This window comes from Phyllobates terribilis, unplaced genomic scaffold (genome assembly GCF_046119375.1).
Source record: "Phyllobates terribilis strain yellow unplaced genomic scaffold, ASM4611937v1 Scaffold_4__5_contigs__length_816908805, whole genome shotgun sequence".
In the NCBI taxonomy this organism is placed as follows: Eukaryota; Metazoa; Chordata; class Amphibia; order Anura; family Dendrobatidae; genus Phyllobates; species Phyllobates terribilis.
In genome coordinates this window covers 217,918,015-217,931,197 of record NW_027362764.1, presented here as the reverse complement: position 1 = coordinate 217,931,197, position 13,183 = coordinate 217,918,015, and the positions used below count along the sequence as shown (strand labels likewise).

Here is a 13,183-nt window from a genome sequence, read left to right as displayed (position 1 = left end):
GTGGCATTTCTTTGGAGGGCCGCACAGCCCTCCATGTGCTCGCCAGAGGTAGCCTGACTGCCATTAGGTACCGAGATGAGATCCTCAGACCCCTTGTGAGACCATATGCTGGTGCGGTTGGCCCTGGGTTCCTCCTAATGCAGGACAATGCCAGACCTCATGTGGCTGGAGTGTGTCAGCAGTTCCAGCAAGATGAAGGCATTGAAGCTATGGTCTGGCCCGCCCGTTCTCCAGACTTGAATCCGATTGATCACATCTGGGACATCATGTGTCGCTCCATCCACCAATGTCACGTTGCACCACAGACTGTCCAGGAGTTGGTGGATGCTTTAGTCCAGGTCTGGGAGGAGATTCCACAGGAGACCATCCGCAACCTCATCAGGAGCATGCCCAAGCATTGTAGGGAGGTCATACAGGCACGTGGAGGCCACACACAATACGGAGCCTCATTTTGCCTTGTTTTAAGGACATTACATCAAAATTGGATCAGCCTGTAGCGTGTTTTTCCACTTTAATTTTGGGGGTGACTCCAAATCCAGGTCTCCATTGGTTAATAAATTTGATTTCCTTTGATGATTTTTGTGTGATTTTCTTGTCAGCACATTCAACTTTGTACAGAACAAAGTATTCAATGAGAATATTTCATTCATTCAGATCTAGGATGTGTTATTTGAGTGTTCCCTTTATTTTTTTGAGCAGTGTAATTACAGGTATATGTTATAACATCCAAATAGAGTTATTATTCTATCAACAGCTTGATGACAACTCATATGGACATTGTATAACACCAATTCCAAAACAAGTTGGGTTGCTGCATAAAATGTAAAGAAAACAAGAAAGCAATGATGTGGAAATCTATTATAGCCATATTTCATTCACAACAGAACATAGAACAAATATCAGAAAGTGAAAGTTAGACATTTTCCCATTTCATTTGAAAAAAATTAACTCATTTTGAAATTGATGTCAGCAACACATCTCAAAAAAGTTAACAAAAAGCTGGAAAAGTGGTACTAATGAGAAACAACTGGAGGATTAATTTTCAACTAAGTCACATAACCATCTAAAAAGAGCATGTTAGAGAGGCAGAGTCTCACAGAAGCAAAGATGGTCAGAGGTCACCAATCTGTGAACTGTGGCTACAAATTGAGGAACATTTTCCGAAAAATGTTCCTCAACGTAAAATTGCAAAGACTTTGAATATCCCACCATCTACAGTACATATTATAAAAAGATTCAGAGATTTCAGAGAAATCCACATGCACAAGGGACAAGGCTAACAATCAATATTGAATGCTCACGATCTACGGGCCCTAAGGTGGTACTGCATTAAAAATCGGCATATTGGTCTTGATTGTTGGGATTGCACTTGCCGTTAGCAATTGCTCCAGAGATTACCAAGGTTTTTTTTAACTATTCTTTAGGCTCCCAGAGATAATAGAAGCCAAATTCTTTCATATAGACACATATATGGATTTATTGGGATGTGCAGATTTGCAAGCTTGAGCATAGAAAATGTGTCAGATCATAATTGACAAAAAGGAGTGTCAGTGCAATGTAACCATCTCGCACCACATTTTTACTATTACGCTTTTGTTGGGGATATTATAATAATAATATAAAAATATCTCATACTTGAAGTAAAGCATTGTGTGCAAATGGGAAATCATTATATACTGTAAGCGTCTGAAGCAGTCACCTCTGACCACAAATGCATTAAAACTTTATGATACTACTACAAAGTATTTATCTTAAACATATGATCCAATAAATTTCCATTGTAGGATTATAGGTATTTAATTATAGCTTTCATCTCATTTTGCATTTAGGCCACCAGCACTTACCATGGAATCTCCTAGGTAATTCCTTCTTAACTCAATTTGTATTACATTTTCTAAGTACATCTTATATCTTATATAATACATTAGGTGAGCTGCAGCGGAGAAAATACTATAGCCTGGAATATACCTCTTGGTCTTTTTTTCCTATTGTTATTCTCACAGACAATTTTAATAATTTTATATGACATTTTGATTGTTATCTTGATTCCAGGAAAAATGACAAGTCAATTGTACTGACAATATACATTATAGCTTCTACAGTCTAAGCAGTCTCACCCAAACAACTGGAAGCCAGTACGTTTTCAAGCTGAAGCATCATATCCTTCACATCAGTATCCTGTTGAATGTCGGAAAAATAGAAGAAAAAAAAGATGTCAGTTCTGTTAAAATTAGGTCACTCTAAGGCTAACTTCATCCGAACATATGAAAATCATCTGATTTTCATCCAGAAAAAATGACAAAATTTCACCTGCATTGTCATACATTTGCCATTTTTACCCCATCTGTTTTGCATCCCAATGCGTTTTTAAACATTGAAAGCTTTTTTTTTATACATTAGTTCCATAAGGGAACTTGGGCATCTAGATAATACACTGCACTAATAGTGTAGTGCAGTTCAGTGCATTATCCAGCTAGTCAATGTATACTGACAGGCAGCCCAATAGATTGCGTCTCTGGTGTGATCTTTGAATCACGCACTTGTTCTATCCGATTTTTTCACAAATAGAGAAAGTGTCCATTAAAGACTAAGGTGCAATTCACATGTCCGTTTGCAAAATAATCATATAGAAATGCCTCCCAGCTTTTTTTGTTACCAGGGGGAGGTGTTGGGCTCCTGATGATTGACAGTTTGAGCCAGAAGTATGGCTGAGTCACTGGCCTGAACTGTGTGCTCTCTGATGTCGCTAGCAGAGGTAGCTTTTCCTCTGCAGCATCATAGGAGTGCAGCAATCTGTATAGTAAGCTGCTCGCAAGTTGACAGCTCCCCACCATGGAAACTAGCCACCTCTGAGGTGGTTGGTAACATTGACAATGAGAAGTAAACTATAGAACTTAAAATGCATGACCCTAAAGAGACTTCAGGATTCAGGCCACAGCTAATCAGCTGATCGCCAGGGTGTGAACCTATGAAGAAACTATTTATTTTCATTAAACACCCTCTCAAGCAGGTTATCCTTTACTGGTAAACCCTTTATTAATGGACCCAGGGAGGAGCAAAAAGTATTCTTAAGGTCCATTAAAAAAGGGTTAAAAGTAGTGGATAACTCCTTTGAAAGCAGAGCTGCACTGAGGATTGGGCTTAAAGTTGCACATATTCTTTATGCTACAGGTGCTATCACCACCAGTTATTACAGTTACAAGGACATATGCATGGACTTCTTCATTTCCTATAAATGAAAAAACTGTTATGTTTGTTTTTTTGTCTATTTTTACATTTTCTTTAATAAATCAGAAAACATTCACCATGACAAATATGTTACAACAGATGAAATCAGGAGGGGGTTAATAATTTTTCACAGCACGGTATGTGCGGGGAATACTGTATAATTCAGTGGCCTGTCTATGTGTCTCAGGCTTCTCTACTTCATCTATCTTTCCCATTATAGCACAAACAATATATTCTAGACTGGGGACATAAATAGGTCATGGTCAGGGGTCTTCACTTACAGCCGTCATCCCGATGCACCTCTTTATACATTACATTATACAGGGTGTCATCACTCATATGCTGATCCTTATTTTTACTTTCTCTCATATATGTCATCAGCCACATTTATCAGTACAGAATATACAGGAGGCAGGTATCATATCAGCAAACGTGAGAGATGTAGCTGTGAGCAGCCTCTGTTCATGTCAGCCCATGTAATCAGATCTCTATGGTAATATCTGTTCACGGTTATATTTCATCTATTTCTCAGCACGATTTTATTATTGTTAGCAGCACTAACATTAGAGGGACAAGCAGGTGTCAAGGTGCATTTAAATGATTGGACACACCATGGTGCTTGGTTTGCACAGTCATTCTGACTCATTTAAGACCACCCTTTATTGTCCATATTTAAGGTTACCATATATGTGAAAGGTTTGTCCAGGCATTGGGCAGGACACATTTGTAATATATAGTTCACATGAGGTCTGTTTGGGCACATTTCTTGATCAACCTAAGTACCTTGAGTTTTTTACTCACATAGCAATAGTGAAGTTCATGTATTCATTAATCGCAGTGTGCTGACGCACAATGTATGTATATGTTTGTATTAAACAGTGTATATATGATATCGGCTTATGTGATGCTCCCACTGGACTTTATGGGGGATGTTCTCTACCCAGACAACCTCTTTTTATATAAAGTAATCCCCTTTGTAAAATAAGTAAAGCAGATATTCACCTCCCTCCTGATCTCCCGAGGGTCACATGACATTGTAATGCAATGTTACCGCTGCAGCCAATCAGCGGACGCTACTGGGGTTTTGATATAGTTATTGTTTTATCTGCTGCAGATCTACCAGTTCTCTGAATGCTGACCTCTGATTGGCAGCTTTCCGTGTACACTGTGCATAGGCAGAAAGCCTATCAGTGGTGGGGGGTGGGGTTGGGATACATGGCGGCAGGTTTACTAGCCCTATAAAGATAAAACACTGTTTTATCAGCATGAGATTATCAAAACTACAGCAATCAGCTGTTGCTCTCGGATTAGTGGATTGATTATAGCCATTTTCAAAATGTATACCCTAATGTTTGCTATGTAGTTTAGACAAGAAAAATAAGGTTAAGCCAAAAGACATATGCAGACACCCTACTGGAGAATATGAGTATAGTAACTAACCTGAAGTGACATACACACCCACTCCAAGGACCATCTATATACAAAGGAATGCACTGAAGTAATATGTCACATCAAATCAACTACAGCAAAATGTAACTGCTATGTGCTACTATCACTTTTGCAACAACATGAAAAAAATCCTGTCTTATTTGTGTTTTCCTGTATTTTCAGACAACTTGACCTTATTTGATAGCTAATGTGCTAAACAGACAATCTGCAAATCACCTACCTTTAAAATTATTTTGTCTTGACCCTGAAAAATCACTTCAAAGTTCTGGCCACTAGGTGTCTCCCTTCAGTCCTACTTGCGGTCCACTGCCTCTTGTTAAAGGGAACTCGTCATCTGAATCATGCTGCCTGTACCACAGACAACATGAATCAGACACTTGCTGTGTATGTGTGCTCGTGGATGTTTTAATATGAAACGTTGCAATGTTTCAGTGAAAATAAACGTTAAAAAAAGCGGCTCAGAAACAATGTATCGCGTTTGACTAGTTTGAGGCTGGTCCCTAGCACATTCTCCCTGCACTGATCACTGTGATCTACAGGTCTCTCCCTATGCACACACAAAAGGAGAGACCTGTCAGTCTAAGGGCTCTTTCACACGTCAGTGTGTCCGGTACGTGTGGTGACAGTTTACACACGTACCGGAGACACGGTCACATAGACCCATCCACATCTATGTGTCTGCGCACGTCAGTGTGTTTCCACGGACTGTGTGTCCATGTGCTCCACACACTGACATGTTCGTTTTTTTACACGCCGCACAGTCCGCAAAATATCTCACGCTGAACACACACGGATGACATTCATGTGTCATCAGTGTGACAAGTACTATGCCTGGGAATCAGTGTACAGTTAGCGCTGTTCCCAAGCACCGGGTGCTGAATGCTGCCCTCATCATTGTTCCTTGCTTGCGCTGTGATCAGCACCAGCAAGAGACAATGTTGGGAGTAGTAGTGTCTGTTCCAACAGTGTCCCTGTGTGAAAATAATAATAAAATAATAAAATCCTTATACTCACCTGTCCGGAGATGTCCCCCGCTGTAATCCTCTGACGCGGAGGAGCCGGGGAGAATGACTCGCTCCGACGAGCATACCCTGCACTGAGCGGAGCTCACTGAGTGACAGGGCTGAGCTCAGTGTAGCTCCAGGCACTGCTCGCTGGAGCGGCTCATTCTCTTCGGCTCCTCTGCGTCAGCGGCTAGAGGATTACAGCGGGGGACATCTCCGGACAGATGAGTATAAGGATTTTATTATTTTATTCTTCTGCCTGATGTGGCACACGGACGGCACACTGTAGCCACACGTGTGACACACACAGATACAAGGGAAACGGATATCTCCGGTACCGGAAATATACGGACATGTGAACCCTCCCTAATGGACAGAACTGGGAGAAGCAGGCTGAGGATTTGACTTGACTCGAACTATGTTTTCTCTGAAACATCACAGCATTTTACAGTAAGCCTGTGTACCCACAATGGGTTTTTGACGCTGCATATTTTTGCTGCATCAGAAACGCAGCGTCTTACAGTGCCAGCAAAGTGGATGGGATTTCTAGAAATATAATGCCCACTCGAGCTTCTTTTTTACTCAGCGCAAACTAATCTGCGGTACGTGTTTCAGATCCACAACATGTCAGTTTCTCTTGTGGGTACGGTGAGTTTTCTGTGAGGATTATTCCTATAGATTTGCATTAGATGCTAAAAATGCACAGGTAAAAAATGGATATGTGTTTTTAGTGCTTTACCGTGGCAGAAACTGATTAAAAGTAAGAGTGATTTCTCTGTCTCCTCTACAGCCAGGAATGGAGGAAATGGAGAAATTAATTTCTCCATCTCCTCTGCAGCTGTGCTGCAATTCTCTCATGCGAGAGGATCGGCGCACAGAGCACTGACACTCGGATCACGCTTGCAGCAGAGCAGGAGCCGAGTGTCATTAGCATATCGCTTCTGATTCTCTCGCATCGTATGTGATATGCTAGTGTGTCTCCGGCCTAATACTGACTTTGTGTATTCCAACAGTCCTTTTTGGTTAGGTGTAAACCGTGCTGGTATCTGCATTGTAGAACAAGTAGGGCCTGATTCACCAAGGCACTTTTGCCAGAATTCTGTGGTAAACAGCTTTGAAAATACACAAAATTTCTTCGCAGCTGCACAAAAATTTTTCAGACTTTTAGCGTTTTTACACCAGTTTCCACTTTGGTGGAGCTGGGGCGGGACAGAGGCACAGCAAAGGGTGTGATGCCACGGCTTGTCTAATTCAAGTCGAGTTGTGGTGTTCCTTACACTAGAATCCTACTCCTGTATTGACTGGAGTAAGATTTCTAGCGCTGTGCAAAGAGGTGCACGCCACTCGTCAGATACTCTTGATTCATTAAGAGGCACGAGTTTCTTAAAGAATCAGGAGCCTCTGACTCTTACGCATCCCCTCATCAAGACTGGGGAGAAAATTGCTGGTCGAGGGCTGTAGTTTATACTCCTGTACATTAGATGACATATTCTAGAATAGTACAGCAAGGATTACAGTTTCTCAGCAAAGACATTAGAGGTATATTTTACAGCAAAGTATTCCTGATAAAAGATATTAATGGGTTAAGTTTTGTTTCTTTATGGTTAAAACTGTTAAGTGCTTATAACGACAAGCAAATTTACAATTTAGTTTTTATTAAAACTACTCTCTGTTTAAAAGAATGGATGTTTTTTAATTTTATTGTATACTACTGCTCATTGCCATGGTCACCAGCCATTGCTGCAGCGTGACAGCAGTGGCTGAGCATGTGCAGTGCTTACAAGCTGTTTTCCACAGAGAGTGTAACCGTTGCTTTGAAGCTGGTTGGATCGCTGGGGTGCATTATTAGTGGTCCTGTGCTCTTCTGATGCTGTGGAAGCAAAGCTGCCTCTGCTTGTAGAATTGGAAAGTGCACATTTTGGGTCAGTGAACTGAACTGTCAATCAAGCAAGAGCACCCCCCCCCCCACTGCAAGCAGGAAGCCAGCTGAGATCTGCTCTATAATGACACAACCCTTCAATCCTTTTTCGTAGAAACCTGCAGAATTTGGAATGTATTTGTGAATGGGAAGATTACTGTACTTCAGATCAAAAAGGCAGCAAATGACAACTTGTATCCAAACCTGCTGATATGTTGCTTGAGTTATCTGTGTCTCCTCATCATAGTCTTCTTCTTCTAAGGATTCTATATCGCTTTCTTCTGAACAAGATTCAAAGCCATCCTCATAATACTCTTCAGCTACTTGCGGGTCTTCTGGAATATCTTCAAAATGAAAATAGACACTATTAAACATCTATACTGATTAATGCCAGCATAGCTCCTAACAGATGTTTTGCAGCATATGAGCATTCATACCCTGCCAACTTCATAAAGACTAAACTGCTAATAGAGGACGCGCAAATGATCACGATTATACTGCACTAGTACCTGCCGATCATTTATCGTCATTACTGCTGGTGGTCAGCCTCACATATAGCACCAGTCTGTATATAAACTTTGGGTGCATAGAGTAGAAGCCTTTTAAAGTCACAGAATGGCATATGGGCAGGAATGGACTGGGACTGAAATTTAGCCCTGCCATTTGAAAACACACAGGCCCATGCAGTCCCTGTCCCCGAACACCAGATAGGGATATATTACCCTGCCTGGAGGAAATCAAGATTGTCCACCCAACAGCCCCTTCTATAGTATAATGGTCCCCCACAGCACTTCCAAAATAAAAAAAATCCTTATACTCACCTAATCCAGACTCTTCATCCTCCTCACCGTCTGTCTCCTCTTCTACCTATTATCGCATTGGAAGTTGGTAGTGTGATGTGATGTCATTGCACAGCAGACATCCCCCGCTTGGCACTGGCCTCCGGCAGGCCATGAACAGAGAGAAAGCCCGTGACCTGCATGGATATGTGATGGAGGCAGCGGCTTTGTGCACCATCACAACTGTTAACAGTATCTGCATCTTGGGGATGCCAATACTGTTAACAGCCTAGCAGACAATGCAGCCCACAACTGGACAGGCCCTTCTGGCATTTGTCAGAATTGCCAGATGGCCAGTCCAGCCCTGCATATGGGTGAAGGTAGAGTATGGCACATTAGGGGATACATTGTTTTTTGGGGGCTTAAAAGGTCACTAGAAGATAAGCATAATGTCACATTCCAACGTGTGTGGTTTTTAACCCCTTTACCCCTCAAGGCTGTTTGCACCTTCATAACCAGGCCAATTTTTACAATTCTGACCAGCGTCACTTTAAGAGGTAAATTTTTTTCGTCAACTTTCACAAAGGAAATAGAACTAACAGGAGAAATGAGAAGTGACAAGCTTAATCCTCCACTAAGTATGACAAATCTAACCCAAGCTGGGGTACAGAAACGCCTCAGTAACATTAAAATAAACAAATCACCAGGACCTGATGGCATACACCCACGGGTACTAAGGGAACTAAGTAATGTGATAGACAGACCGTTATATCTTATATTTAAGGACTCTGTTGAGACTGGGTCTGTGCCACTTGATTGGCGACAGGCGAATGTAGTGCCAATATTCAAAAAGGGAGCAAAAAGTGACGCCGGAAACTATCGGCCGGTGAGTCTGACGTCCGTTGTGGGCAAAATTTTTGAAGGCTTTATTAATGAGGCAATCATGGAGCATCTTGATACTAATAATCTATTAACCCCGAACCAACATGGATTCATGAGGAATCGCTCCTGCCAAACTAACCTGATTGACTTCTACGAGGAGGTTAGCTCTCGAGTAGATCAGGGGGAACCAGTGGATGTCGTGTATCTCGACTTCTCAAAAGCGTTCGATAGCGTGCCACATAATAGGTTGGTATACAAAATGAGAATGATGGGACTGGGGGAAAATGTTTGCAAGTGGGTAGCTAACTGGCTAAAGGATAGAAGGCAGAGGGTGGTTATAAATGGAATAACTCAGATTGGGTAAGCGTCACTAGTGGGGTACCACAGGGATCTGTACTAGGCCCAATGTTATTTAATATCTTTATTAACGACATAGTCAACGGGATAAATAGTAAAATATCAATATTTGCAGATGACACAAAGTTATGTAAAACAATTAATACAAAAGAGGATAGTGAAGACCTACAGAGGGATTTGGATAAGCTGGGTAGGTGGAGCATTAAATGGCAAATGAGGTTTAACGAGGAGAAATGTAAGGTCATACATATGGGAAGGAAAAATGGAAGTCACCAGTATTCACTGAATGGGAAATCATTGGGGAATTCAGAGATGGAGAAGGACTTGGGCATCTTGATTGATAGCAAACTAAATTGGAGTGCCCAAAGTCAGGCCGCTGCTGTAAGGGCAAACAGGGTAATGGGATGTATCAGAAGAGGTATAGCTGCAAAGGATGAGAACATTGTTCTTCCACTGTACAAAGCACTGGTCAGACCACACTTGGAATACTGTGCTCAGTTATGGGCCCCAATACATAGAAAGGATATAAATGAGCTTGAAAAGGTACAAAGGAGGGCAACAAAATTAATAAAGGGAATGGAGGGACTGCAATACCCAGAGAGGTTGGCAAAACTAGGACTATTCAGCCTGGAAAAGAGAAGGTTGAGGGGGGACATAATAAATGTGTACAAATATGTTAGGGGACAGTATAGAGACCTTGCCCGGGATTTGTTCAAAAGGAGGGATATTACGGTAACAAGAGGGCATTCACTAAGACTGGAAGAGAAAAGGTTTCAGCACCAGCATAGGAAGGGGTTCTTTACGGTAAGAGCAGTGAGAATATGGAATTCACTGAGTGAGGAGACGGTAATGTCGGATTCACTAAACCAGTTCAAGCGGGGACTGGATGCTTTTCTAGATACCAGGCAGATTTCAGCATATACTTAAAAATAAAATAAAATAGTAGGTTGATACAGGGATTTATTCTGACTGCTGGTTTCAGAGTCGGGAGGGAATTTTTCCTCAGGTGAAGATTGGCTAAATCATTTGGGGTTTTTGCCCTCCTCTGGATCAACTTTAGCAATTACAGAACTAACAGGTCGAACTTGATGGACGCAAGTCTTTATTCGGCTTTACTAACTATGTAACTATGTAACTCTGGAACGCTTGAACGGATCCCACTGATTCTAAGATTTTTTTTTTCGTGACATATTGTACTTCATGATATTGGTAAAATTTATTCGATATGAGTGGTGTTTATTTGTGAAAAAAACGAGACTTGGGAGAAAATTTTTAAAATTTTGCAATATTCATATTTTGAATTCTTATGCCCTTAAATCAGAGAGATATGTCACACAAAATAGTTAATAAATAACATTTCCAACATATATACTTTACATCAGCACAATTTTGAAACAAAATATTTTTTTATTAGAAAGTTATAAGGGTTTAAAGTTGACCAGCGATTTCTCATTTTTTCAACAAAATTTACAAAACCATTTTTTTTAGGGACCACATCACATTTGAAGTCACTTTGAGGGGTTTACATGACAGAAAATACTCAAAAGTGACACCATTCTAAAAACTGCACCCCTCAAGGTACTTAAAACCACATTCAAGAAGTTTATTAACCATTCAGGTGCTTCACAGGAATTTTTGGAATGTGGAAGAAAAAAATTAACATTTAACTATTTTTTCACAAAAAAAATTTTTTTTTTATTTTTGCAAGGGTACCAGGAAAAAAAGGACCCCAATATTTCTTGTGCAATTTCTCCTGAGCATGCCAATACCCCATATGTGGTGGAAAACCACTGTTTGGGGGCACGGCAGGGCTCGGAAGGGATGGAGTACCGTTTGACTTTTCGAATGCAAAATTTGCTGGAATAATTAGCCGACGACATGTCGCATTTGGAGAGCCCTTGATGTGCCTAAACAGTGGAAACTCCCCACAAGTGACACCATTTTGGAAAATAAACCCCTCAAGGAATTTATCTAGATGTATGGTGAGCACCTTGAACCCCCAGGTACTTCAAAGAAGTTTATACCATTGAGTCATGAAAATAAAAATTTCACATATTTCCGACAAAAATTATATATTTGCCCCTAATTTTGCATTTTCATAAGGGTAACAGGAGAAATGTTACCATAAAATTTGTTGTGAAATTTCTCCTGAGTACATCGATACCCAATATGTGGAGGAAAACTACTGTTTGGGGGCACAGCAGGGCTTGGAAGGAAAAGAGCTGCATTTGACTTTTTGAATGCAAAATTTGCTGGAATAATTAGCGGACTACAGATTATTTTCAGAGGTTCACAAGACTGTGGCTGACGGCACTTTTATGCACGCCTAATAAAAAGACGGACACCATGGGATCACAGGCTAGATAGAATCCATGGTGCCTCCATTGGCTTCATTATAGGGAATCTTCCATCGGGGGTTCTGTCTGAATCACGTATTTCAGAGATTTACACGTACAGTAAGCGCCCAGCGCAGAGCGCAGGATAAATGTGAGACGAGCCTTACTGCGATCTTTGGGAGGCAGAAAGAACAAATCAGAAGCAGGCTAAGAATTGGTTTTGTTTATTTTTTACGCCATTCCGCATGTGGTATAAGTGATTAGATTACTTTATTCTTCGGGTCGGTGCGATTACAGCAAGACCAGATTTATATTGGGTTTTTTGGCAGCTGTCACACACTAAAACACGCTTTTTTTTACTAAAACTAGTTTTTGCATCGCCATATTTTGAGAGCTAAATTTTTTCCATATTTTGGCTGACAGAGTCGTGTGAGGTCTTATTTTTTACGGGACAAGTTGATATTTTTATTAGTACCATTTTCAGGTACGTGACATTTTTTGATCGCTTTCTATTCCGAGTTTTGGGAGGCACAATAAACAAAAAACAACAATTCAAGAATTGTTTTTTTTTGCCGTTCCGTGTGTGGTAAAATTGATAAAGCAGCTTCATTCTCGGGTCAGTACAATTACAGCGGTACCACATTTATTTTGTTTTTTTATGTTTTGGCGCTTTTACACAGTAAACATTATTTTATAGAAAAAATTATTATTTTTGCATCACATTCTGAGAGCTATAACTTTTTTATTTTTTGGCTCATGGAGTGGTGTGGCGGCTTGTTATTTTGCGGGACAAGATGACGTTTTCATCGGTACCATTTTTATTTATGTTCATCTTTTTGATCGCGTTTTATTCCACTTTTTGTTAGGTTGTATGTTGATAAAGAATTGTTTTGTGCCTCGTTTGTTTTTTTTTAACCGTGTTCACTAAAGGGGTTAACTAGTGGGACAGTATTATAGGTCAGGTAGTTCCGGACGCAGCGATACCAAATATGTGTACTTTTATTGTTTTTTTTGTCTTTTTCCATAATAATATTTACAGTGCCTACAAGTAGTATTCAACCCCCTGCAGATTTAGCTGGTTGACACATGCGGAATTAACTTGGCATTGTGACATTTGTACTATAGATCAGCCTGGAAGTGGGAAATGCACTGCAGCAAATTTTTTTTTTTTTTTAAACGTAAAAAGTTAATTCAGAGTGTCATTTATTATTCAACCCCTCAAACCACAAG

The 13,183-nt window shown here is 40.6% G+C and overlaps 1 protein-coding gene across 3 annotated transcripts in view; it reads right to left on the bottom strand.

Moving 5' to 3' along the window:
- Positions 1-13,183, bottom strand: part of NEK11 (NIMA related kinase 11) — a 405,201-nt gene that overhangs the window by 77,713 nt on the left and 314,305 nt on the right. For all 3 annotated transcript variants that reach the window (XM_073678085.1, XM_073678084.1, XM_073678086.1), the window contains 2 exons: positions 7,804-7,943; positions 2,118-2,178 (listed from right to left, as the gene is read on the bottom strand). In XM_073678085.1, the coding sequence (XP_073534186.1) occupies positions 2,118-2,178; positions 7,804-7,943 (201 nt within the window). The remainder of the gene's footprint in view (positions 1-2,117; positions 2,179-7,803; positions 7,944-13,183) is intronic.